Genomic DNA, 27,127 nt, shown 5'->3' on the forward strand with positions numbered 1-27,127 from the left:
GTATTGTACTAAAGTTCACATTACGAGATTGTTATTTCTGGTAGCCACATTTTTTATTCGTGTATCAAATATGGTCTTAAAACTTAAATAAGGTTATTTTCTTGCCCGACTCTTAATTATGACCAGAATGGTGCTTGACGTCTTATTCTAAGGAAAATACGCATAGATAGCCTCTTTTTAAAGTTTCCATCTTGGCTGTTATCTTTTATGTTGTTTAAAAGTACAATATTCTACTTTATGTTCTTATTTGTGACTAAATCTCTTTTGAACTATTGTCTAAAACAGTAAAACTATTACAAATCCACAAATTTGTGGACTAATTACGTATTAAAATTAGGTCCGTAGTTTAATAACAGTAAGGACCCAAGATGAATTATGAAGATCTTTTTCAAGCTGATGGCATTTTCTACATACCCAAGCTGATGCAAATGAGTCTTCTTGTTTTTTATGTCGATTATGTTAAGATTTTTTGTTCAAACGTGTTGATTTTCTTGAAGGTGATTTCATTATTTTATTCTAAGTACTTGCAAACTTCACACATTTTGGGTTTCAACTTGTAGGTCGAAGCCTAGAGGGATCTTCCACTGAACCAAGTTAAATATTGATATCCACAATTTTCCGTTCATCTCTACGATGATCACATAATCATAAATTTAACACGGTCAAACTTTGATTTTGACTGCTATCCCACTGCTGGAATCACTTAAGATTTGGCTACACGCGAACTTAATGCAATGAAAAACATGACACAATCTTCAACTTCTATTTTCAATCACTTGGGATTAAAAAACACAGTAGGTTAAAAGTTAAACATAGAGTCAAGATTGCACAAGCAAAAACTCTGAGAAAGAATCTAACCCAAAATCACAAGTGGAAACCGTTGCCAAGTTAAAACCCACAGTTATCAATAACTAAACGTCTAAACCTACCTTAATACAAGTTCATACTTGAAAAAAAAGAGGTCATATTTTTATCTTCAAAGTGTGTGATAGCTAAATTTCCACTTTCAGCTACGGCGGTGCACGAAACTGTGGTAAATTGCTATGGAAACAGGTCATAGTTTTATCTTGCCAGTTTCATTGTTCTTGGCTTCTCAATCACTTTCATCCCAATTTTTGTTCCATTATGTGTTTTTATCAAATTCTCATGATGTTTATAATGTTGCCATCTCTGGATATTATGATGATTTTGCCAACTCTGACAAAATATATGCATGACTGAATATATATTAATGCAAATTATAACATTTTGCGACGATCGTGTAAAAAGACATAATGAAAGCAGTACATATAAATAAAAAAAATCAATCCAAAACATATATAGTACATCGAAATATTAAATATACTATAATAAAAATAAGCGTTCTGAAATTCTGAATCATATATTCAAGCTTACACAAGCCCTTTCGTATATATATGAGCCTCTGATCTTGATGTACTTCATTCAAATAGGACTAATAGCACAAGTCATGGTATTGGGATATTAGGAGATATGGATGAGAATTAGGGATTGGTGGTGGATGTGGTTGAAGGAGGAGGTGAAGTGAGGAATGGGAAAAGAGTTGGGATCAAGGAAGCAATGGAAGAAGGAATGGTAGTTGGAAATGTCATTCCTGCGGGCAAAGGAGGCAGTGTGAGCTGTGTAGGAAGAGTAGTAGGCAAAGTTGGTATGGTTGGCAAGTTGGCTGCAGGGAGGGGAGGCAATGTGGTGGTGGGTTTTGGCAAAGAAGGCAAATTTGTACTAATACTTGGCAATGGTGGCGGAATTGTGAGCGTTGGAACAACCGGAAGTGTTGGCAAAGGCGGCATTGTGGTGGTGGGATTCGGCAAAGAAGGCAAATTGGTGCTTGGCAATGGTGGCGGTGTTGTGAGAGTTGGAACAACCGGAAGCGTCGGTAGAGGTGGCATTGTGGGATTAGGTAAAGTAGGAATAGAGGGTAATGTAGATGGTGGAACTACTGCCTGGAGGAGACGGCGGTTGGCGAATCCGGGTTTGATGCTTGTCAATGACAATGTAATGGTAAGAAATAAAACAAAGCAAAATTTAGAAGAAGCCATTGATTAACTAAAGAATATGCTAATAGAAGTGGAATTAGAAGAAAAAATAGGAAGTTGTATTTGATGAGATTTGAGGGACTTAGTTGTGATGATTTTATAAGAGATACAAATTAAGAAAGCTGAAAGAAGTTTGGTGGGTTTTGTTGATCAAAGTATGGAATTAATGGGTTGGAGAAGTAGTTTGTTAGTTGTATCTATACTTAACTAACTCATTATATGGATTTCATTGTTTTATATGGGAAAAATAAAGAAAAAACAATTTAATTCATTCACCAATAAATGGCAATAATAGATGCCCATGAGTTCAACAAGCCGCTAGATATATCCTATATCGATCTGTTAGGTCAGAGTTGTTCTTTTTTAATAAGAAATGCAATGAAGTTCTGCATAGTTCGAAAAACAAAATTGATTTTGCGAAACAGTAATGCTATGAGTACAGACGTGGTTATCCCTCTCAAATGAACAAACCTTACATTATGGTTTGTCCACCAAGTTGTTGGAAACTTCGAATGGTACGGTATATATTTTAGTTGTTGTTTATCGTCATTAAACAGTAACCTTACTTCAAAGTGATCAAAGAAATTCTTTTATTCCTTCATAATTTTCAAAAAAACACAAGACTCTATTATATAGTTGGAATACTACCCGTTTCTAATTTACAAAATATTTACTACTTAAATATTTCAATATAGGAAAGAGGGGTTGAGAGGGAAGAAAAAGAGAGTCAGAGATAGTGAACACCCTAGCAGGAGAGCGGTTTGAGATATCGAAAGGGAGAGTTTCAGAGATTGGAAAGGAAAGGAGAGTTTCAAATATTGGAGAGGGGGAGAGGAAGAGTCTCAGAGAATGAGAGGGAAAAATAGAGAGAGGGAGGGACGGAGAGTGAGTAGTGATTTAAAGGGAAGCATGCCGCCAAATATCACAGGACTATAAAAGATACACAATCACTACTCTGGAGAGAGAGAAAGAGAGAGAGAGAGAGAGAGAGAGAGAGTAGTGATTGTGTTCGGTTATGGAGTCTCCTAATGTTCTAAGTAAAACCTCAAACGTCTATACGTCTAACAAAAGGTTTCTCGAGATCTCATGCATAAACTAAAAATGAACTAGTTTGGGTTAGAAATATACCAGAATCACTTTCCCACGGACTAAATTGATTGGTTTATCCAAAGACCGGGAGCTCCAAATTGCAGCTCCTCTACTTGAGACACCCGAGCAGTCGACTTGATCTCCCTCCTTTATAGTCAGCTAGGACCTTATTCAAATGTAGAGGTTTAGACGAAGAACATATTCTTCTTTACACTTGGATAGATAGTCGAATATCGTCCGGGCCTTAACAAGGTCGACCCTAGCATGGCTCGGGCCATGGGCCCAGCCAGCTTTATAGGCACATTTGCCTATGTTATGCTATCTTAGTCCGACTTTTTTTCGTATTCTTTTGGGCTCCTTTAGGCGTCTAATTAGACCTCTTCTGTCCCATTCCCTCTAGTCATATCTCTGACCAAGCCGAGAACTTTTGGTGTAACCCATTGTAGGATCTAGTCGAAGTTAGCCGCAAATCATTCAATGATTCGCCGATCGTAGTTGGTTTCTAGCTAAATATTACAATCCCAAAATCGACCAGACTTGATGATCTTCTTCATCACTTGTCCTCTCTGACAAATTGAGTGCATTGTCATCTTGGTCGAAGAACATCTCCTTCAAATTGAAAGGAAAGCATGCAGCCGAACATCATAAGATTATAAAAGATATACAATCACTACTCTTGAGAGAGAGAGAGAGAGAGAGAGAGAGAGAGAGAGAGAGAGAGAGAGAGAGAGAGAGAGAGAAAGAGAGATTAGTGATCAAAAGGGAAGCATGCCGCCGAAGAACATAAGATTATGGTAATTTAGCAAAAACAAAATTTTCTTTTTGAAATGGAAAAAATACAACTTTAGATGATCACGAAAATAATTGTAATGACAAGGATGTCACAACAAAAAAGTTATATCTTTTCTAACACATATTTGTAAAACGATAAGGTCATAACATGTGTTAAACAACTTAGTGATAAAATTATGGGTTATTTTGCGAAAAGATCGTACATAAACACCAGTTTTTGCGAAAAGCAGGGGCTGAACTAGTGTTTAATGTCCGGGAGGGAACACCCTCACTTAAAGTTAATAAAAGAAATTTGGAAGCAAGTTACTACAAAACCTATTATCTACTTTAGAGGCATCTACTACTTCCAAAACTAAAATTTGTGATGAAGTTGTGGATTATATGATAATTGTGAATTTGTGACTCAAATGACTAAAAATTTATTCTTAAAAAAGGACTAAATTATGGAGATGATCGGTAAATTATATCAATTGGCAAAACCCTAACATATCATTATGAGAAGCAGTAAATTCACCAATCGGCAAAAACTTGACACAAAAGCAGTAAATTACACCAATAAAACAAAATTTGTTCTCTCCAAAATAAAATTTCATCATAAAGTAATAGTAAACGGCATTACCAATTAGACATTCGTAATTAGTCTAATTCATAAAGAAAGCAGTAAATTACATCAATTAAGAAAACCCTAAATGTGTCATTAACAGATTAAAAAATAAGGTTGATTAATGAAGGATATAGTCCTTCAGTCTGAAGGAGATGTCCTTCGACCAAGATGGCAATGCGTACAATTTGTCAGTTAGGATAACGATGACTTTATCCGGAAGATCATCTAGTCTGGTTCAATCAGGGATCGTAATGCTTAGCTAGAAGCCGCTTACGATCGTCAGATCACTTCGGTAATCCGCAGCTAACATAGGCCGGATCCTACAACGGGTTTCACCAAAGAGTGGTAGCTTGATCGGAGAGAGTTGACTCATGGAAGCTTGCCTATAGATGGATATGATCCAGTCTGATAGTGTCAAAAAGATAGAAAGAATCGGGCTCGAAAGAGGAACCCGAAAAGGTGGAAAAACCCACTTATGGGGTGTCCTGATCAAGCCCATTAGGGAGTTGATCAGGATCGACCATAAGAGTAGGGTGGGTTGTCCAGGTCGAGCCCATTAGTGGGCTTAAGTGGTTGGCCACACACTAATTAGAGGAAACCCTAATTTTTGCCAGAAAGAGTTATGACGTGTTTATCTATCTAGGGCTCTAATGGAAACCTAATTGGACCCAAATTCTAATTAGGGTTTCTCTATATAAGGGTCATTGGAGAAGAGAAAAAGGGTTGGATTTTTCTCAGGAGAAAACTTTATCTCTCTCACATTATACAGCTAAGTGGAGAGAGAGGGTTTTAGAGAAAAAAAACTCTCATTCTATCTATGGAGTCAAAAGAAGAATGATTCTTCTTCTCAACCTTCAATGGAGTTCTAGCAGACAACAAAGAAGGGAGATCAAGTTATTTACTCCGGTGTCTCCAGGAGAGGAGTGACAATTGGAGCTCTCATCTTCTTCGGGATAAAGTTATTGGAATCTAGTTCGTGGGAAAGCGAATCCAGGTGTTCTTCTTTCAGTGTCTAGTTCATTATTAATTCATGCATATGATCCTGGATAACTAGTGTTAATCATATGATGATTGAGATTCTGCTTACAACATTAGTTAGATGATTATGTGTATTGGATACATACAAAACTCTACAATTAAAATAAGGAAACTGCATCTGGATTCTGGAATTCTGGATTAACAGAGTACTGAAAGGAAAAACTGTGTTTACTTTAAATGTATTAAGATTATACTAACATGAATACCTAATTAATGTTTCCGGCGGTTAAACTTGTCATTGGCAATTCATGGGAGGCAGTCTTATTTGTGCTCAAGGCAAAGCAAGCTGCAGCTCAAAGATTTCAAAAAGGACTAAAGGAATTAGAGCATCTCCAATGCAACACTCAATCTTAGAAACTCCGAGTACCACATATGATTTTTAGAGTTTTCTCTTAAAAACTCTCTCCAATGCAACATTCTATTTGGATCTCTAAGATGACAGGTCGAGGGTGATAGAGATATTTCAAGAGGACAATCTATTTCTAGATTGTCCTCTTGAGACATCTGTAATTGTCCAACTCATCAATATTTGATTTTCAACCAATAGAAATCAAGTCTTCAACATTTTCTAAATAACTAATTATTTATATAAAAAAATAACTATGTCACATAAATAACTAAGATAAGTTTAAAGTTTTGCGTTGAGACCCAAAAAAGTTAAGGATCTCTGTTCTCGCAACCTAGGAATGAAAATCTCAATTGAAACTTGACACATAGGATGAATAGAGATTTTATTGAATTTTACATTGGAGATGACGTTAAAAAAACTCAATATTTGAGATACTCTAAGGAAACAACTGATAGAAAGTTGCCAATTTGCTAGGTTTCTTTCAAGGAATTCAATCTTCTCGTTGTTGATTTCTCTAAATCTCAGCCAAATACCAAAACCTAAAACCCAGACCCCTAAAGAAAAGAATTACATAAGGAAAATACGTAACTACCCCTACTACTCTACCAAACCTAAAACTCGTAGCTGCCTGGCCTGGTCTCTTAATAGGTCCGCCCCTGGCGAAAGGGGCATGACTGTTTATCATTTTGCAAAGGGGTCGTGAACTAGTATTGACCGTTAAATAAATGTTAGATTTAACTTAATGTTACATGAACAGTTAACATGGTTACGTAGATGTAAACCCATTACCCTAAGTGAATCCAATGGACAATATTCCTCCACATGGATGGTTAATATCTATTGATCAACCTTATGCCCTCACTTTTGTTTTGCACAAAGAAAGCCTCTTCAATTCATTTCTTCTTTTTTTCTTTCTTCCACCTTTCGATTTTCTCCTTAGATGGATCAAATTTTGCTTGGATTTAGTACTTAAGCGGGATGATAGCACGATAATGCAAACTTCAAGGAATTGAAAAATGTTATTATGCCCGACTACATAACCCTAGTCAGGATTGCCCGCCTACTATCATCCTTCATCAAGACATGAAATTATGTTACTGCAGTAAAAGGTATTGTTCGCGAAACAAAGATTTAAAAGTATAAATAGTAAATGTAAAGTAAAATTTGATCAAATTTATAGTTTACAAGAAAGGAAGAAATATACTAACACACATTCAGAAAAAAAATTTGGAAAATCCGTTGTAACGGTAGTTTGGCTAATAACAACATAATACCCAAGAATCAACTCTATGGAAAATATCACTAGAAAGTTACAAGAATGAGAGAGGTCTCTCAACACTCCATATATGTAAGTGAAACTTCATCTCTCTCTAAATACAAATACTCAACCAACCAAACAACATAAATATAAGTATGAGATAGATAGTAATCGAGCAATAGGGAGATGGTAGACATGCATGTTGAGTGAAGTTAAGGAGTAGACGTGGTGGTTGCAGGAGGAGGTGCGGTGAGGAATGGGAAGAGAGTCGGGATCAAGGAAGCTATTGAAGAAGGAATGGTTGTTGGAAATGTCAATCCTGCAGGCAAAGGGGGTAAAGTGAGTTGTGCAGGAGTAGTGGTAGTAGGCAAGGTTGGTATAGTTGGCATGTTAGCTGCTGGGAGAGGAGGCAATGTGGTGGTGGGGTTTGGCAAAGAAGGAAAATTGGTACCGATACTTGGCAATGGTGGGGGAACGGTGAGAGTCGGAACGAATGGAAGTGTTGGCAATGTGGGTTGAGGTAAAGTAGGAATAGAGGGGAGGGGAGGTGGTGATATTGTCTGCAAAAGATGGCGAGCTGCGAGGCTAGGTGCTATGCTTGTCAATGACAATGCTATGATCAAGGATAAAAGTAAGCAAAATTTAGGAGCCATTGCTAAAGTAGGAGTTCAACAATAAAAGATGAAGATGGAAGATTGAAGATAGGAATTGTGCTTGATAAGATATGAATAGCTAATAGGTTTTGGTGTTTTTATAGGGGGAATATCAATAGATGGAAAGAGTAGAAGAACCAAAGGAATAATAGAAGTTTGATGAAATGTAGTTGAGAAAAGTTTAGACTTGTGTGTGGAGAAATTGTTTATTAGTTGTGTCAAATAGAGGGAGGGATGGGAGAGAATTACAAATGTCTTGTTTTGTTCAACTACTCATCTATAACTCATAAAATCAAAGTTTTTTCAACACATGAGTGTTCTGGTGTAACATTTTTTCCAATTAATTATCGGAAGTATGGCCTATCTGGTTAGTTCAACTAAGACTTGCATAAGCCCGAAATATGTCCCCCACTATACGAGGTCATACATTAGGTCACACATTTGTTATCCGAAAAAATAAACTTTTTAAGAAAATTCATTTTCATTGAGTTTAGTTAGATAAGCTATTGAGAGATTCTTGTGAGTGAAGTCAAACTTTTTCTTCTTTTGTTTCCTTTTCTATCTTTCTCTTCCTTAATTGAAGTCCATCACGGAAGGAGTTCTCCTTCTAGCAGGGCCATCTTACTCGAACTCAGAGGAGTACTAGCTAGGATTCTGCCTCCGATATTAATAAGAACTTATAGTATATCACCGGTAAAAAAAAAAACAAACTTTTATGATTGATGATGCAGAAAATGGTCAATAGTTTACTATCGTCAATAAGTCAAGGAAAGACCAAAAACTCAACGAGTCAACCAGTCTCAAAGCAACAGAACCTGAGCCCAAAGAGGTGTGTCACCTAAGCCCGAAATCGGGAAGTCGGCAAGATCATCTTAGGAGCTCCAGCCCTGCCTTAAATACAACAAGGTCTGCCCTAGATTCGCAAGAAGTACAGGGAGGTCCACGTAAGCAAGGCCGATGTCTTAAGCCCTGAACATGGGAAGGCAGAAGCGCGCCAGACACTTATCGACTCAATCCTGAATCTTCTAAAAGATCTCAGCTGGCCAAGATCTTAAGTATTTAAGTAACTTGGACTTCAAGAGTCTTAAAAGGAGGAAACATCTCCTAAAGATCTATCACAAAGGATCCTATAATAAAGGAACTTCTAAATATCTAAGATACGAGATAAACTCAAAGAGGAAACCCTAAATCTCCTAACTACCGAAGAGTAGTCTCAATCCTAAACGTTGGATCTCAGCCGCTTCATCCACACTGTCTATCAACAGTCAGTCCAAAGCAGCCTATAATAAGGCACCAAATCACCTCGAAGAAGATACATTCCACAAGGATCAATCAATACTCATTTTTTAACTTCAAAGGGCAATCTGACTGTCTTGGGCGTCTGAGAGGTTTTCAAACTCTTTGCCGGTTTTCTCCCCAGGTTTTCAGGAGCGGGAATCAAAGAAGAAAAATGACTCATTCAAACGAGATTTAGCAACGAGTCTCTTTTCTCTGACTGATTCCAAAGTTAAACAAATTTTGACATCAGCAATAGTGAAAAATTATTTTGCTTCCAAGTGCTCTTTTTTGTAGGGATATATAATATATTCACGAGGTGCTAGCAAGGCCCAAATGAGTACATAATAGAAGAACCTAATAGATTACACTAAGGACACTATTTTCTCCAAAGAATCAACAAGACAATTCTGTGAAATATCTTTCTAGCGCCCCAAACTTTTGGCCCCTATATGCTGTTGACACCCACACCCAACCTAATGAACCTAATGAGTATTGGGGCTTTGTTCTTGGCCAAGGCTTCACAAGCCTGCCTAAAAGGCCTTTCTTTTGCAAAAACGTTCAACTTTCCCTATCCATTAGAGTCCAGAGTGACACCGTGGACTCGTACATGCATGTTCGATTTTGTCCTCACTTAGCCGTTACCCACTCTGGTGTGTGCTTTTTTCTGCCCTTGGAAGCCTAGACACTTATACCTTGAGCTTGCAACTGCCAACTATAGCCTACACTTGGGAAGCCTCCCGAAGTAATGTAGAATTATTACAATCTTGTCGACCTCACAAATCACGATACCCCTTTGGGTGGAGCAATCTGCATCTGGCAGATTATTTATCTTGACCCATAAGCAACATGTGGGCTATCCTCACTATTCAGACGAGTCAGACGTCACAATTCAATAGACAATAAGTGGATGTGACTTAGGTATCATATTTTAGTTGCTAGATTACTCTTTTCTCCATGTGTGAATGTCCTCACAATTCAGACGAATTAGCCATCACAATCAAAGAGAAAAAAAATCATTTTGAAATATGAGAGTCAATTTAATGTCCTCACGAGCTTGTGGAACCTGCATTCTAAGCTTGAGATCCCCACATTCTTCTTGAAGTTTGAGGAAGAAAAACAAAAGGGAGCTTTTGCTCTCTTAGTCAATTATACTTTTTCTAGGTGAAATGGCTCTGGAACCTAAAGACTTAACCGAGCAAATTTTTGTAAAAAGTTCTATAAATTCTTCACCAAGTGTGAATCTTATAAATGAAACCAGATGACATATACACGAAAGAAGTATAAATTTCTTATCAGTGGAACCAGAGAACAAGAAGCAATAGCTAGTACATCAGAGATAAATATAATTAAAACTAGTTAACCAAATATCATTGCATAATTAAACACCTGAAACGCTATTAAAACAACAAAAGACATAGATATAATCACTCAAACAAATAATCAATCCCAACTCTAGGAAGCCAAACACATTAACAAGCCGAAAAATGCGTAAAAGTGATAAAACCAGTATCGAACTTCAACATTAGGAATCCTGTTCAAGGACTAGTTGAGTGAGGAGATGAGAGAGAAGGCTCTTGAATATCCTTAGGAAGGGTTGGCATTGTGGGTTTTGGCAGATCAGCAAAGATCTTAGGCAGAGGAGGCAATTCTGGCAGTTTTGGTACTTCAAACTTTGGCAATGGTGGCAATTCAGGTTTGGGAAGCTCAGTAGGTATCGTAGGTAGAGTTGGTAGTTCAGGCTTTGGCAGAGTTTGAGTGTCAAGCTTCGGCAACTTGGGGATTTCGAGCTTCGGCAACTCGGACTTTGGAAAAGTTGGAATGTCATGCTTCGGCAACTCGGGCTTTGGCAGAGTTGGTATTTCGAGCTTAGGCATCTCAGGCTTTGCCAGAGTTGGGATTTCGAACTTGGGCAACTCGGGCTTTGGCGGAGTGGGGATGTCGAACTTAGGCATCTCGGGCTTTGGCAGAGTTGGGATTTCGAACTTGGGCAACTCAGGCTTTGGCAGAGTTGGAATGTCAAGCTTTGGCAACTCTTGTTTTGGCAATGTTGGGATGTCGAGCTTCCGCAATTCAGGCTTTGGCAAATTCTGGACGTTGAGCTTTGGTAGGTCGGGCTTTGGGAGAGAAGGCAATTCAGTCTTGGGCACAGAAGGTAACTCGGGTTTAGGTAGAGATGGGATATCAATCTTGGGGAATGGTGGCAACTCAGGCTTTGGTAAAGAAGGGATTTCAAGCTTAGGCAATGGTGGGAACTCAAGCTTTGGGATCTCAGGTAAAGGTGGCAATGTAAGTTTGGGAATGTCTGGAAAAGTAGGAGTTGTTTCTAAGAGAAAGCGAGCTCCATGGACACAATTCATAGAAATGAAAGAAATAGTGAGAAGGAGAGGAAGGATAGAAGCTAGGTGGTAGTTAGCACCCATGGCTGAATGAGCTTGAAGAAAATTGTAGAGTATTAGTACTACAAGGAGTTTCAAGAAGAAGAAGAAGAAGGTGCTTGAGAATGCATGAGATGAGTTTGCATGGATGGGTTTTTATATGGAGAAACTTGGAAGGAGATGTGGCATTTAGGAAAGTGTGGTGGTTGGGATTAGGGCTGTTATAGGTGAGATGTTTTATAAAGGAGAGAGACAGAGAACCACTTAAATTTGTCTTGTTTTGTTGAACTTCTCATCTATCACTAATATATACAATCAAAATTTATTCAACACATCAGTGTTCTAGTAGTATAACATTTTGTGCAATTAATTATTGGAAGTTTGGAACTATGACCCATCTGGTTAGTTCAGCTAAGGAGGTGGTTGTGGTTCAGGAACATTTGAAATATCTTCAAATGTCTATGTTACTCGTTTGAGACATTTTAAATGTCCTGAAATAATTTATATGAGAAATTTTGTTACACAAAGTAATAATTTTTATGAGAAATTTCGTATGATTGAGTTGAGTGAGAAATTTTCATGACTCATGTAAATTTCTCCTTTTGTTTCCTCTCCTATCTTTCTCATTCTGGTCAATTGAGGTCCATCAACGGCGGAGTTACCCCTTCTAGCAGGGCATCCTACTCGAAGGAGTACTAGTTAGGGTTCTGCCTCTTAGCTAATATGGCACATCCAAAAAAAAGTCTTATGCTTCTCAGTAGTCTTTTTCGAAGAACGATAAAGATAGTTTGTACACAGAACACAGGGTGCTAAGCACGCACCAAAAGAATTACATCATAGGGGAATGAACAATTTACATCACTTACCCTTCTTCAAATATATAAATAATTGATTCAACCGATATAGTGACCCTTTCAATAGACCAATTTGTATCTAGGAATGGTCAATTCTTTCTTTCGATATATATTGTGAAGGGCCGGCATGGCGGGGTTACTTGAGCCAAGAACCACTTCGGGGTATAGGATTTCAGGCATAAGAGGATAGGCAGGGGCAGTTTCTGACGTTTATAAAGTATCACCAATTGTCTCTCTAAATTGGCATGAAAGAAGACTGTGGAAGGTTATTTCTTCGGTATCATCCTACAAAGCAAACATATATTTGGATCCTCTAAGCTCAAGCATACATATGGAGAGTTGAGTCCATCAGCCGGCCCACACAGGCGGCCTAGGCCCAAAGCAGCCAAAGCGGCTGCTTTGGGCCCCAACCAGCCTGAGGGCCTCCACTCTAGAGTTTTGTAGGCAATATCTTGAACAAATAACTCTACAACTAAAATTTGAACAAGGCTCCAGTTATAGCTCAGTGGGCAGGCGCTTAGTTTGTGACGTGAAGGTCAAAGGTTTGAACTCCATCTAAAGCAACATTAATTAGGTTCATTTTTTACATATACAAAAAGGTCCCCCATCTTTTACTTGGCATAACCCGTATCCGCCGGGCACGAACGGTTCTATCAAATGCGTCATGTGAGGTGATCTATACGCATCCCACATTGGAGCTATAAACGCACCTCAGAGGCTAAAGTTTTAAATGATCCATATGTAAATGGGCGCCAATAACAATAATATGAGTGCCTTTAAGTCTTCCAAAAGAAAAATAGAATCTTTTAAAAGATACCCTTTCTTATAATCTCAACCATTGATTGATTTTTAATCAAATATGGATCCTCAAACTTTGATAGAGTAAATCCTAATTACTAGAGGCAGACATTGGAGAGCAAATCTTAACCATTGGGAGCTTATTATATAGATTGACTTTTGAATATCAACTCTATTCTTCTCCCTTTGTAAAAGAAATAAAAAAATGCAAAACTCAGGATTAAATTTTCAATCACATCAATATTAATTATATTAATTAGGTCAACAGTTGGTAGCCCAAGTGGTTCCAAGGTGTTGACATAAACTCCAGAAATCCCTGGAGGTCCCAGGTTCGAATCCCAGAGAAGGTGGAATCTTTGGTTATTTGAATTGGGGTTATTAGGGTGTAAATAATGTTGTTGGGCTTTAGGCCATGTCTTGTTGGGCTATAGGCCCGGTTCTGTTAGTGTTTGAGTGGGCGGTTATCGAACTTATCACATCTATGATGTATCAAGTGCCAAATGTAACGACATACGTAGATCGTAGTCGACTTCCAAAAAAAAAAAACCTATTAATTAGGTGGAGGCGTGGAGCTGCTGCTTGAATCCCTAATATGACAAATATTTTTCACTTTGCATTGATTTATAACAATAGTTTTAGATATTGTCACTCAAGATTTTTCTAATCTACCATATTAGCATCAGTTTTTGTCACCAAAAGCTAGCCTATCTTAGGGTGTTTTTTTTTTTTAAATTTTCTGAATTTGAATCTTCTTATCAAAATTACGTAAATCATGTCGGTTTTACAATTAGACAAATAAAAATTCTGAGTTTATAGAAGATTCAACCCCTATCTTAAGCTTTTCCAAATTCTCCAATATTGCCAATTTGCTTGCTAGTGGACTTGTGCTTTAAGCTTGAGAAGCCCAAAGAAAAATGTACTTGGTTTATTTTGAGGAAGAGAAACTCAAAGGGTGCTTCATTGTGGTGTTCAGTTAATATTTTTTTTAGGTTGAATAGCCGAAACTTATAGGAACAAATTTTCGTCGAAAAATACAACCAGTTAACTAAAATATTCTTAAGATTCTCCTGCTATTGCTAATCTCTAACCAACTAAACCAGATGAAATATACAAGCTAAGAAAGAAGAATAATTGAATCTCATACCAACTAACAATGAAAACAGATGACAAGAAGCAATAGCTAGTACACCCCAAATAAATACTAATTAAAACTAGTTAACCACATATCATTACATAATTAATCATACACCAGAGAAGCTATTAAACCAACAAGAAACATAGACATCATCAAACTAATAAATAAGCAATCCCATAGGAAGCCAATAACACATAACAAACCAAAAAAACCGTACGAACTTCAACATTAGAAATCCTGTTCAAGGACTAGTTGAGTGAGGAGATGACTGAGAAGGTTCATGGATGTCCTTAGGGAGGGTTGGCAATGTTGGTTTTGGTAGATCAGCAAAGATCTTAGGCAGAGGAGGCAATTCTGGCAGTTTAGGTACTTCAAACTTTGGCAATGGTGGCAATTCAGGTTTGGGAAGCTCAGTAGGTAGAGTTGGTAGTTCAGGCTTTGGCAGAGTTTGAGTGTCAAGCTTTGGCAACGTGGGGATTTCGAGCTTAGGCAACTCGGGCTTTGGCAAAGTTGGAATGTCATGCTTCGGCATCTCAGGCTTTGGCAGAGTTGGGATTTCGAGCTTCGGCATCTCGGGCTTTGGCAGTGTTGGGATTTCAAACTTAGGCAACTCGGGCTTTGGCAGAGTTGGGAAGTCAAACTTCGGCAACTCGGGCTTTGGCAGAGTTGGGATGTCGAACTTGGGCAACTCAGGTTTTGGCAGAGTTTGGATGTCAAGCTTTGGCAACTCTGGTTTTGGCAACGTTGGGATGTCGAGCTTCGGCAATTCAGGCTTTGGAAAATTCTGGACGTTGAGCTTTGGTAGGTCGGGCTTCGGGAGAGAAGGCAATTCAGTCTTGGGCACAGAAGGCAACTCGGGTTTAGGTAGAGATGGGATATCAATCTTGGGGAATGGTGGCAACTCAGGCTTTGGTAAAGAAGGGATTTCAAGCTTAGGCAATGGTGGGAACTCAAGCTTTGGGATCTCAGGTAAAGGTGGCAATGTAAGTTTGGGAATGTATGGAAAAGTAGGAGTTGTTTCTAAGAGAAATCGAGCTCCATGGACACAATTCATAGAAATGAAAGAAATAGTGAGAAGGAGAGGAAGGATAGAAGCTAGGTGGTAGTTAGCACCCATGGCTGAATGAGCTTGAAGAAAATTGTAGAGTATTAGTACTACAATGAGTTTCAAGAAGAAGAAAAAGAAGGTGCTTGAGAATGCATGAGATGAGTTTGCATGGATGGGTTTTTATATGGAGAAACTTGGAAGGAGATGTGGCATTTAGGAAAGAGTGGTGGTTGGGATTAGGGCTGTTATAGGTGAGATGTTTTATAAAGGAGAGAGACAGAGAGCCACTTAAATTTGTCTTGTTTTGTTGAACTTCTCATCTATCACTAATATATACAATCAAAATCAAAATTTATTCAACACATGAGTGTTCTAGTAGTGTAACATTTTGTGCAATTAATTATCACAAGTTTGGAACTATGACCCATCTGGTTAGTTCAACTAAGGGGGTGGTTGTAGGGGTGGGAAAAAGATCCGGAAGACCGCTATCCGACCCGTTCGACCGAGATAAAAAGTGTCCATGAACACCCGATGGTCATAACGGTCAGTGTCCGACCGGCCCGAAAGAATTGGCGGACGGTCAGGGTCAAAATTTTATGTCGAAGGACCGACCGTTGACCGACCGGTACGAGTGACCGAATAGGTTGACCGACTAAACTGTCCTCATTTTTACAAGTTGACCGTTGAATTTTATAGACATATAAATATATGATGATCGTTGGCTATAGTCATATAGTCCTCTGGAAGACCAAACATTAGTGAATGACTTAATTATATCTTGTCAAATGATGATCAACTGTGTTTTTTCTTTTTTATATTTACTTTTGATTTCTTGGCTAAACATCTTCATTTGTAAGTAATTTTGTTTGTGATAATAAAAATAAAGTTCTGAATTAAGTAAATTTATTGGAAAGTCCGGACCGAGACCGTCCGGTGTCCGACTGGACCGGTAAAATGAACGGTATTGGACGGTCAATGGACAAAGAATCCTTGAGAGTGACCGTCCGAGTCCGCCCGAGTAAATAGGTGGTCACCAACAGTTTATGTCCGAGTCGACCGGTTCGATGAAGTTAGAGCCCGATACCGACCGGTCCGAACCGATTCCCACCCCTAGGTGGTTGTGGTTCAGAAACATTTGAAATATCCTCAAATGTATGTCCCGAAATAATTTATGTAAGAAATTTTGTTACACAAAGGAATAATTTTATGAGAAACTTCGTATAATTGAGTTGACTGAGAAATTTTCGTGACTCATGTCAATCTTTTTTTCTCATTTTGTTTCCTCTCCTGTCTTCTCATCCCAATCAATTGAGGTCCATCAACGGCGGAGATACCCCTTCTAGCATGGCATCCTACTTGAAAGAGTACTAGTTAGGGTTCTGCCTCTTAGTTAATATGCACAGCCAAAAAAAAAAGTCTTATGCTCCTCAGTAGTCCTTTTTGAGGAAGGATAAAGATAGTATGTACACAGGTCACAGGGTGCGAAGGAGCACGCACTTAAAGAATTACATCATAGGGGAACGAACAATTTACATCACTTGCCCTTCTTGAAATATAAATAATTGATTTAACAGATATGGTGACCCTTTCGATAGACCAATTTGTATCCCGGAATGGTCAATTCTTTCTTTCGATCCATAAGCACCACTATATATATATATAATTGTGAAGGGCCGGCGTTACTTGAGCCAAGCACCACTATACATATATTTATCTCTAACATGGCAAATACTTCACACTTTGCATTGACTTACAACAACATTGTCAGATAATGTCACCCAAGATTTTTCTAACATACATATTAGCATTAGTTTTTGTCACCAAAAGCTAGCATATCTTAGGGTGTTCGTTTTTAGTTTTCTGAATTATGAATCTTCTTTCCAAAATTACGTAAATTATGTCTTAGACAAAAAAAAAATCCTAAGGTAAACTTGTGCTCTAAGCTTGAGAAGCCCAAAAAAATTGTACTTGGTGAACTTTGAGGGAGAGAAACTTCCCTCAAAACTCAAAGGGTGCTTCATTGTGGTGCTCAGTTAATATTTTTTAGGTTGAATAGCGGAAACTTATGTGAACAAATTTTCGTCAAAAACTACAACCACTCATCCAGTTAACTAAAATATTCTTAAGATTTACCAGCTATTGCTAATCTCTAACCAATGAAAGCAGATGACAAATACAAGAAAGAAGAATAAATAAATCTTATACCAATTAAGAAATACAAGAAGCAATAGCTAGTACACCCCAAATAAATACTAATTAAAACTAGTTAACCACATACCATTACATAATTAATCATACACCAGAGAAGCTATTAAAACAACAAGAAACATGGACATCATCAAACTAATAAATAAGCAATCCCATAGGAAGCCAATAACACATAAACAAGCCGAAAAAACATTACTAACTTCAACATTAGAAATCCTGTTCAAGGACTAGTTGAGTGAGGAGATGACTGAGAAGGTTCGTGGATGTCCTTAGGGAGGGTTGGCAATGTGGGTTTTGGTAGATCAGCAAAGATCTTAGGAAGAGGAGGCAATTCTGGTAGTTTTGGTACTTCAAACTTTGGCAATGGTGGCAATTCAGGTTTCGGAAGGTCGGTAGGTATCTTAGGTAGCGTTGGTAGTTCAGGCTTTGGCTGACTTTGAGTGTCAAGCTTAGGCAACTCTGGCTTTGGCAAAGTTGGGATGTCATGCTTCGGCAACTCGGGCTTTGGCAGAGTAGGGATTTCGGGTTTTGGCAGAGTTGGGATTTCGAGCTTCGGCATCTCAGGCTTTGGCAGTGTTGGGATTTCGAACTTAGGCAACTCGGGCTTTGGCAGAGTTGGGATGTCAAACTTTGGCAACTCGGGCTTTGGCAGAGTTGGGATGTCGAACTTGGGCAACTCGGGCTTTGGCAGAGTTGGGATGTCGAACTTAGGCAACTCGGGCTTTGGCAGAGTTGGGATGTCGAACTTGGGCAACTCGGGCTTTGGCAGAGTTGGGATGTCGAACTTGGGCAACTCAGGTTTTGGCAGAGTTGGAATGTCAAGCTTTGGCAACTCTGGTTTTGGCAATGTTGGGATGTCGAGCTTGGGCAATTCAGGCTTTGGTAAATTCTGGACGTTGAGCTTCGGTAGGTCGGGCTTTGGGAGAGAAGGCAATTCAGTCTTGGGCATAGTAGGCAACTCAGGTTTAGGTAGAGAGGGGATATCAATCTTGGGGAATGGTGGCAACTCAAGCTTTGGTAAAGAAGGGATTTCAAGCTTAGGCAATGGTGGGAACTCAAGCTTTGGGATCTCAGGTAAAGGTGGCAATGTAAGTTTGGGAATGTCTGGAATAGTAGGAGTTGTTTCTAAGAGAAATCGAGCTCCATGGACACAATTCATAGAAATGAAAGAAATAGTGAGAAGGAGAGGAAGGATAGAAGCTAGGTGGTATTTAGCACCCATGGCTGAATGAGGTCGAAGAAGATTATAGAGTACTAGTACTACAATGAGTTTCAAGAAGAAGAAGAAGAAGGTGTTTGAGAATGCATGAAATGAGTATGCATGGATGGGTTTTTATATGGAGAAACTTGGAGGGAGATGTGGCCTTTAGAGAAGATTGGTGGTTGGGATTAGGCCTGTTATAGGTGAGATGTTTTATAAAGGAGAGAGAGAGTGTTGCTTCAATTTGTCTTGTTTTGTTGAACTTCCCAATCTACTATCATTTCAGAAATTAGTCTTCCAATTGGTTAACAAATACAGGAATTCTACTTGATTTGGCATTCTTGATAGAATTGTAGTGAAATTTATGTTCTAATTAAAGACATTTGAAATATGTTTGAGGATGATATGATATTATCTAGGAGGTGACATGTTAAATGTACTCTTCTACTATCTAATTGACCCACTTATGATTTAAGTTACCAAGTGTTGATATTATCTAGGAGGTGACATGTTAAATGTACTCTTCTAGTATCTAATTGTCCCACTTATGATTTAAGTTAACAACTGTTGAGATAAACTCCAAAATCTTTGAGGTCTCGTGTTCGATTCTTACCGGAGGTGGAATCCATAGTTTATTGAACTTGGGTTATTAAAAAGTACAAATAACGTAGTTAGATGGGCTTTAAACTTTTATTTCGTTGGATTTTAGGTCAGTAATTTAGTTGAACTTTAGGTCCGTTTGTTTCAAGGTTTCATTCGGTAGTTATCGTGTTTATCACATCTTTGATATATCAAATGTCATTTTAATGAATTTCGTATTCACTTTCAACAAAAAAAAGTTAACACCACTTGTTCAACAAAAAAAAGTACCTGCCACTTTTCGAGCCATTTCACTATTTTTTGTTTTGGTTTACAAAAGTTTAAACTAAATTTTTTTTTGTGAACACCTGATTTATTTGAGCCTTAGATCAATTTAGTACCAGAAACATAATTAATGTGAATTTATTTATTTTGAAATTTTGAATTAATATTAAAAAGAAAGTGAATAAAATAAGGAAAGAAACCCAAAAAAGAGAGGCTGAAAACTAGGTCGGCCTAAAGATACATCTTGATAGCCTCCCAATTAGATACAAAGCCCAATTAGATACAAAGTAAGTCAATAGTTGGTAGCCCAAGTGGTTGTGGTTCCAAGGTGTTGACATAAACTCCAGAAAGCCCTGGAGGTCCCAGGTTCTCTTCACCAGAGAAGGTGGAATCTTTGGTTATTTGAATTGAGATTATTAGGGTATATATAATGTAGTTGGACTTTAGGTCATTGTCTAGTTGGGTATAGGCCCGATCTTTTTTGAGTTTGAGTGGGCGGTTATCGAACTTATCACATCTATGATGTATCAATAAATGAAACGACTAACGTAGATTGTAGTCTGACTTCCAAAAAAAAAGATTAGATACAAAGTCCTTTCCACATAAAAAAAGAATAGATACAAAGTCCATAAAAATTAGGTTCCTAGCCCCAAACTAGGTTCCTATTCCAGTGGAACAGGAATGCTAACACGTCCTCCACTGCCACTACACTCTTTGGGTTCGACTCTTTGAATATTATTTCCTTTCTGTCTTCCCAATTACCCAGGTGATCACTATTGGGATCATCGACCAAACTACTCTTCTTGATTTTCTAATGTTGAGGTTCTGCCATTGCGTTAAAGACTTGTGAATCTGCTTTGGCATGCACCATTGGTTGCCCGATTTCGATAGGAAGAGCTCCCATAGGAAGATAGCTTTATTGCATCTTAGAAAAAGATGTTCGGCTGATTCCTCTTCATTCTTGCATCTTATGCATATGTTCATCCAAAACATGCCTCGAATTCTCAGCATAATCGATCTGAATATAGCTTCACTTTTTCATTTAAGATTTTTAATTGAAAAGCTTAAAAACCTTTTCTTTGAACTTTTTATTGATAATCTAAGTATAACTGGGCAAAATTTTACCAAGCCCATTCTAACATGTCTTTACAATAATACAAATACAAGAACATGCCTAAATGAGACTAATATTCTGAAGGTGAACGAGCCTGGAATCTGATTCCATGGTGAAGGTGCCCAGTGGCCAGTGTTGCAATCTTCAGGGGCATGGCAGATTTCACCATCCTACCCAACAGTGGCATTGAGAAGATTGAAGCAAACTATGAAACTCAACACCAGAATTCTCGGTTTTTTATCGCATACTTGTAACCTTCTTCGAAGCTGTTGGGATTATATTCGAGGGTCCATTTCTCAAATGTACAGTTGACGAAGTCGTAGTATCCACCATGAATGGAGAGTAGTCCTTTACTGATTCTTTCTTCTATCCATGGGTAACTTAACAAGTTCTGTAAAGACCTCTTGATAGATTCCTGTCAAAATCAATATAATGCATTTCAGTAACAAAAGTAACGTACAATTGGCGATAAGGCCACGTAATATAGTCATATAACTATTTTGTTCTTCATGTAGCTTGACACCCAGACTAAATTTAGCCTTGGCTGCTTTCCCCCCTTTCCTGCCGGACTCTTTGGTCTTAAAATGCAGGTTTTAGGATTGAGTCATTGCCCTTCTCCGACTCTTACTGCCCAATTTGAGTGGACAATTAATGTGTTCCACTTATTGAACAGGGTTCTATGATCGGCCCGTGATCCCTGGATGCCTAAGGCATCCTTGGGGTGATCTCGTAGTTCCTAGGGTGCAGAAGATGGGGTCAGTGTCATTGAGGCTGCGCAGAGTTTGGTGAACTTGGCTTGAGGTTCACTCCTCTTTTTCTTACTTTTTTTCGTTTTCTATCTCTATTTCGATATACCCAGAACAGATAATATGACCGAACAAGTAATTTTCTATTGTGACACATTCAATGGCATTGCATGTGCCAATAGGCTGTGGGTTTGACTAGTACTTGTAAAGTTTAAGCTGAGTTTGGTTGCCTTTTTTTTGTGCTTGCAGTCTTAACCAAATTGTAATGTTAGGAGGACATAGAAATCACCTTCTCGCAGTGTTGGCATTGCTGGTCAAAGCTGAGGTGTCCAGCTACGGATTTCGTTGTTAATTTTGCATCTTTTCCATTAATTACCCAATTTCTGATGAAGCCACTGGATGAGCACATAAAGTTGTTGAAATGAAACTACGCACACCAGCCAATTTTGCGCTATAACGTAACAAATAAAACGAAAGAAATTAATATGACGCTGACCTTGATGGTTTGTCGTCTTCCATGCTCATCAGGGCCTGAATGCCACCACAACAACTGTGGCCAACGACTAATATGTTTTCGACCTGTAAGAAAATTTTATAAAGTTTTTCGGTTTCATGAGATTTAAGAACATAAAATTGATGAACTAAATGTGAATGGAAATAGTTATTTTCTCAAGGCCCTGTTTGGCACGCGGCAAAGAAATGCTATTACCAGGAATATCTATCTCGTCATGTGATTCCTAGTAATCGCAATACCTAATTATACTATTCGGTTTAGTCGGGAATTGGGTTGTCAGAAATTAATGCTGTCAGTAAATTATTTATTTAATGACTCCACGAGAATGGAATCGCAAACCCACCCACCCCCTGGGTTTAAGACTCCCCTTGAGGAGGAATAGCAGTTCCCTCAAAACGCGATTCCAGATGCATTCCCATGAACCAAACATTATTTTGGAACATTAATCCTGTTAATCGCATTTCATCACCCACGTGCCAAACATGGCCTAAGAGTTTTACTCAGTCTTACTCAAAGGTTGACGTGGCATCCCCCGAGTCCCTGACCATATAATCTCAAAAATATTTTCTGAAAATCTTGGCGATTTAAAACCCACAAAACAGAGTGTGCAATCAACGCTTCCATTAAGACTATGAATGAAACTCTAAGTAGTTGTATCACTTTCCCAAAGTAAAATATAGAATTAACATACCTCAAGAGTATTGACAGAGAACTCTAGAGCGGCATTTGTTTCGGTTGGACCATTCTGTGAAAAGAGGTAACTTCAGATTAACTACTTCATTGACGATGTTTATGTTAGAAGATGAGATAAAAAGTTCAAGAAGGACCTCAAATGGAGTAACCAGATTGGCCACATTTCGTATAACAAATGCCTCGCCAGGTTGAAAGCCAAGAACATTTGAAGGGCATACCCTTGAGTCGGCACAAGCAATAATCATGAACTGTTTTTGAAGGTAGTGATTCAGTAAGCAACTGGAAAGGTGGTTCCTTTCTTACATATAGAGGATTCACAAGGTATTCCATCAACACATAACATTCAAAACTTGGACCTAACTACTAGTTTGTTAATTACCTTTGGTGCTTGAGCTTTGGCAAGGCTTTGATAATGATCCAAGTCTTTCCTGTTCCGAATGCAAATCAAGTCAGCGGAAAATACAACTGGTTACACTAAAAGCAAATAGTCAGCGGCAACGCCATTTTACTTACAAGTATTTTTGCCTTTTGAACTTTAAAAACCTTTGTTTGATCCCATTAAACGGATCTAACCCATATTCGGACTTGTCGAGATTGGGTTTATTGATTTCTTGTTCTTGGGTCAATCCGAAAGACTCGTTTTTAGAAACCTCCACTCTCAAAGGTGTATTTCTCCTGCAAATAAAAATCTAAAATATTCACTAAGCTTTTCATCTTGTAACAAGTGACCCAATTACAAGTCACCCAAGTATAAGTAGATAAATTCACATTACATCTATTCTTATGAATTCCTAAGCTTGCATTTCAAGTCCATAAAAGGACATTAGCCCTCTAAACGAAACAATGAAGTTAGAAGCTTGAGCTTCCAAACAGTTTTGGCAAATACATGAAATGATGTAAATAGAGACAATCATTTCCATATTTCCTAACTTCCACATTAGATTATGACGCAGCGGAGAGTCTCCCTCCATCAGTCTTCTCCACTTCAAAAAACTGGTCTTGAGTTAACTAATTGATTTGGTTGTTGTCTTGATTGATACTCTCTTGATTCAACTTTTCTGTGAATTTTGTAGAGGAATCACCGTGCATTTAGAATTTCAAATTTTAATGAGGAATGATTATGACATGAGGAATTTTCTATCTATACTTTTTTTTTTGTTGCAATCCATCTATACTTGTGATGTGACTATTTTCCATCTATACTTGTAATCTTTTGAAAATTTCCCTGCATCATATTATGCTTTGATGGGGTACATTTATGTATACCAATACGATCCAGTTTGTAGTACATGAATGTGGAGAAATAGAAAGTATTTGCATCCATTATAAAATACAAAACTATAAAGCATTCACTCTACTCTTGTCAATTTAACGATCAAAAACACAATGGTTCACATAAAAACACTTCAACAACATTAGTATAGACCGAGAATATCGGCAAAAGTTCATGGTATACTAAGTGAAGCCTAAATCATAAATATATGAGTTACCAAGAGATCAATAATTATAACCTTAAATTACTTGTATAATTTGAATACCCATCTTCTTAAATCCCAATTCCCACATACCAATCAAATTTCCCAATCATGAAACTAACAGTAGGGTTTTGAAAATGACAGCCTCCATTACTAAAATTGGGGGTAAAATGGCAACTTTTTCTCCTTAAGCTAAGTAAAACTGAACAAATTCACAAACTTACATGACTGGAACCGCAAATCTCAAATGGGTCTTATAAGTTGTGGCATCATTCTTCGGAGATCCATAAATCTACAGGAAAAGAAGACATTAATCAAGAACATCATGAGGAAGAAGAAGAAATGAAACCCAAAATGAAGGAGAAGGAAAACAAACAATCTTACTCTGGTGGTTCCAGTTCTAGCAAAACCCACTAAAGAATTACGAGGAAGGGGAAGGATTAAGCATGAAATTGAATCTTTTGACATAGATGAAGGTTGAATTGCTGCCATTATTGATCAAACTCAAAACAGATTAAGATTAATTTCAGAATCCAAATTACTCAATTATCTTCAAACAGTACTCAAATATCATGCATGATTTGCTTCTTACAGATTTAATCAATCATAACACAGATGGGTTCGAGGGTACCCAGATTATAATTTTAGGGTTTAGATTCAAAATCCCACCTTTTTGGGTGTCTCCACTAAACAGAAGACAAACGGAACAAGTTCGTTTAATGTTTTCCTAACTTGTCGGTTTTCTGGTTCCGACTTTGAACCAGAACCAAAATAAGCTTAAAAAAATCGAAAACAGGTAACAAAACTGGTAAATTTGAATTCTCACCTGAAAACCACCGATTATAATACCGGAATACTGCTGATGTGGGCCCAAGTTGATGAACTAGATTACTACAAATAATACAAAACTCTTTAGGGTTAAGATACAAGTCTCTTAGAGTGGTACGACAAAATTGCATGATGTCCCAGAACTACCAGTGGTGTAGCAAAATAAAATAAGAACAGTCTCTGAGCACCAATAATATATGACCTAACTAGTATTTAAATTAGATTGAATAAAAGGTAATGGTATATCTAGTGGATCTCAATTGAGATAAGATAGACTTGAAGTTGGAATCTTGAATATGGATGTGGCTGTCCATTCATACCCTAATCGGATGAATCAATTTTGTCTTGTTTTCCTCTAAAATGGACTGATTTTTTCGTCAAAAGACACCAAAGTAGTAACAATTGAAGATAACAAAAAAAGAAATTAAGAAACGAAAAAACAACAAATTGCAAAGTACATGTCTTATCCTTCGTTTCATTTCAAAACATACAGATGGAATTAACAACTAAACTATTAGTTGTTGGAAAACTGGTTGGTGTAATAATGGACCCAAGAGAAAAAGAAAAAAAAATTTGATATAAAATAAAGGATAATGCTACTCAGACTCCCAAAGTACGGACAAAGTCAAGAATGTATTACATCATATTTTTTTATTTGTGAAAACAGGTTGTATTGCATCACTTGTTCATAATGAATTATTTATTTCGAGATAATCTTCGAATATATCAGCTACATAAACAAATTTAACGTAATAGTGGCGAAATCAGACATTAAAGGGGTTTTTTTTCTCTATCCTACATTTGATAATGTTGAATTGTAAAATAGACTTGGGAGTGATCCTATCTAGCTAGTTATGTCCTTATCCGCTCATAAATTGAAATGGTTGAGTGTTAAACTTGTAGACATAATAGAAAACTAAGGTGCTGTTTGTTTTTTTATTTTGTGTCTGAATCTTAATTGGTTGAATCTGAATTTGCTGAACTGAATTGGCTGAATCTGAATTGGTAGAATCTGAATACGACTTAGAATGTTTGTTTTTCCCGTCTGAATTACTATATCTAAATTACTATTTTGACATTTATACCCTCATTTTCATTTTTATATCTTTAGACCTAGTCAAATCAAACTTTCCTAAAAGTCCACCTCCAGAACAAGAACAGGTAACAAATTAAGCTCTAGGGCAACCACTCCTCAAACCCTAAACTTCTTTCTTTCCCCTTGTTCCAGCCTCCATCTCCCTCTTTCTTTGTATTCTTCTCTATCCTACCCTCTTTTTTTTTTCTCTCTCTCTCTCTCTGGAAAACCAAAGCAATCATTCATCACTGAAACAGAGGCAACTTCCCCCTACACCACAACCTACCACACTTCCACCGTCACTCTCTTGCTATATCTGTTTGATCTCTCATCAGAGTTGATCTTTTATCACCCATCTATGATAAAAGAACAAAAATGAAATGATTGGATCTAAGTGAAGAATCAACTAGGTTTCTACTTCATATATGAACAAAACCCAGTCAACATAAAGAACAAAAACTTAATTTGAAATCAAACCTACTGAAGCGAAGACAACCGATCTAGGAGATAAATTTTGGATCTTGGATCATCTGAGATAGCAAGAGAAGGAAAAGGATAAAGTGATGGTGGAAGTGTGGCCGGTGGTGCTGGCGATGTCGGCGTTAGTGGTATTGACGATGGGAAGAAGATGAATACAAACAGTCATTGTTTAATTTCCCGGGGGTATATGCGTCATTTGTTATATTTCAGAAGTTAGGGTTCTATTTCAGACTCATTTTAAAGTATGAAATAAGTGGGTTTCTATTCAGCCAATTCAGATGTGTAGTTAATTCAGCAAAATATTCAGAATTTTTTAAATTGAAAAACAAACATCTGAAATCTGAATTTAGACTCAATTCAGATTTCGGATCTGAAAAAAAGAAAAAACAAATAGCACCTAAGTAATTAGAAAAGAAAAATGAAACAAAAACAATTTCATCTTGGCTTGACTTCTAGCAATATTTTTTTGGACGTGAACAAAAGAAACATGATGACTGTAAGTATTGTTACTTACCTCATTTCTCCAAATATCTAGTGAGAGTGACGGGCCATCCGTTCATTTCAGAATTTGGCCTAGTTTCGCCCTTTTTCGGGCAAAGAATTA

The 27,127-nt window shown here is 37.6% G+C and overlaps 5 protein-coding genes across 8 annotated transcripts; all 5 read right to left on the reverse strand.

Annotated features, from left to right (window-relative positions):
- Nucleotides 1–1,284: 1,284 nt before the first annotated feature.
- LOC147545046 (uncharacterized) lies at nt 1,285–7,886 on the reverse strand. The gene is made up of 2 exons (XM_086635785.1): nt 7,400–7,886; nt 1,285–2,060 (listed from the first exon to the last, which is right to left on the reverse strand). The coding sequence occupies exons 1-2, from the start codon at nt 7,835–7,837 to the stop codon at nt 1,503–1,505; spliced, it is 996 nt and encodes a 331-aa protein (XP_086491911.1). The 5' UTR covers nt 7,838–7,886; the 3' UTR covers nt 1,285–1,502.
- A 2,563-nt stretch (nt 7,887–10,449) lies between these two features.
- LOC147545047 (uncharacterized) lies at nt 10,450–11,584 on the reverse strand. The gene has a single exon (XM_086636599.1). The coding sequence runs from the start codon at nt 11,533–11,535 to the stop codon at nt 10,651–10,653; it is 885 nt and encodes a 294-aa protein (XP_086492725.1). The 5' UTR covers nt 11,536–11,584; the 3' UTR covers nt 10,450–10,650.
- Nucleotides 11,585–14,319: 2,735 nt separating this feature from the next.
- Nucleotides 14,320–15,462, reverse strand: LOC147545048 (uncharacterized). The gene has a single exon (XM_086636278.1). It carries the CDS (start codon nt 15,392–15,394, stop codon nt 14,519–14,521), a length of 876 nt encoding a protein of 291 aa, XP_086492404.1. The 5' UTR covers nt 15,395–15,462; the 3' UTR covers nt 14,320–14,518.
- Nucleotides 15,463–17,571: 2,109 nt separating this feature from the next.
- Nucleotides 17,572–18,822, reverse strand: LOC147545049 (uncharacterized). Its single transcript, XM_086635279.1, has one exon. The coding sequence runs from the start codon at nt 18,753–18,755 to the stop codon at nt 17,754–17,756; it is 1,002 nt and encodes a 333-aa protein (XP_086491405.1). The 5' UTR covers nt 18,756–18,822; the 3' UTR covers nt 17,572–17,753.
- Nucleotides 18,823–20,646: 1,824 nt separating this feature from the next.
- Nucleotides 20,647–25,760, reverse strand: LOC147545050 (beta carbonic anhydrase 5, chloroplastic-like). Of its 4 annotated transcripts, none has more exons than XM_086636286.1 (11): nt 25,609–25,760; nt 24,967–25,031; nt 24,525–24,625; nt 24,365–24,432; nt 23,179–23,340; nt 23,045–23,093; nt 22,800–22,913; nt 22,664–22,717; nt 21,955–22,037; nt 21,748–21,853; nt 20,647–21,127 (listed from the first exon to the last, which is right to left on the reverse strand). In XM_086636286.1, the coding sequence occupies exons 1-11, from the start codon at nt 25,611–25,613 to the stop codon at nt 20,927–20,929; spliced, it is 1,008 nt and encodes a 335-aa protein (XP_086492412.1). In that variant the 5' UTR covers nt 25,614–25,760; the 3' UTR covers nt 20,647–20,926. The 4 variants fall into 4 exon arrangements, with proteins under 4 accessions (XP_086492412.1, XP_086492414.1, XP_086492413.1 ...); XM_086636288.1 differs by lacking the exon at nt 25,609–25,760 and adding an exon at nt 25,289–25,450; XM_086636287.1 differs by lacking the exon at nt 25,609–25,760 and having other exon boundaries at nt 24,525–24,643; nt 24,967–25,252.
- Between the last annotated feature and the right edge of the window lie 1,367 nt (nt 25,761–27,127).

The sequence above is a fragment of the Eschscholzia californica genome, unplaced genomic scaffold (assembly GCF_041429995.1).
Source record: "Eschscholzia californica isolate CP2 unplaced genomic scaffold, dmEscCali1.0.p SCAF_4, whole genome shotgun sequence".
Taxonomy (NCBI): Eukaryota; Viridiplantae; Streptophyta; class Magnoliopsida; order Ranunculales; family Papaveraceae; genus Eschscholzia; species Eschscholzia californica.

Coding starts and splice junctions, on each gene's coding strand:
- LOC147545046 (XM_086635785.1), bottom strand. CDS start 7,837: ATGGCTCCTAAATTTTGCTTACTTTTATCCTTGATCATAGCATTGTCA. Junction 2,061..7,399: donor CAACCACCACGTCTACTCCT/TAACTTCACTCA, acceptor TTCTTTAGTTAA/TCAATGGCTTCTTCTAAATT.
- LOC147545047 (XM_086636599.1), bottom strand. CDS start 11,535: ATGGGTGCTAACTACCACCTAGCTTCTATCCTTCCTCTCCTTCTCACT.
- LOC147545048 (XM_086636278.1), bottom strand. CDS start 15,394: ATGGGTGCTAACTACCACCTAGCTTCTATCCTTCCTCTCCTTCTCACT.
- LOC147545049 (XM_086635279.1), bottom strand. CDS start 18,755: ATGGGTGCTAAATACCACCTAGCTTCTATCCTTCCTCTCCTTCTCACT.
- LOC147545050 (XM_086636285.1), bottom strand. CDS start 25,099: ATGCAATTTTGTCGTACCACTCTAAGAGACTTGTATCTTAACCCTAAA. Junction 23,341..24,364: donor AGATTTGCGGTTCCAGTCAT/GTAAGTTTGTGA, acceptor TTTTATTTGCAG/GAGAAATACACCTTTGAGAG. Junction 21,128..21,747: donor AATGCCAACACTGCGAGAAG/GTGATTTCTATG, acceptor TGATTTTGACAG/GAATCTATCAAGAGGTCTTT.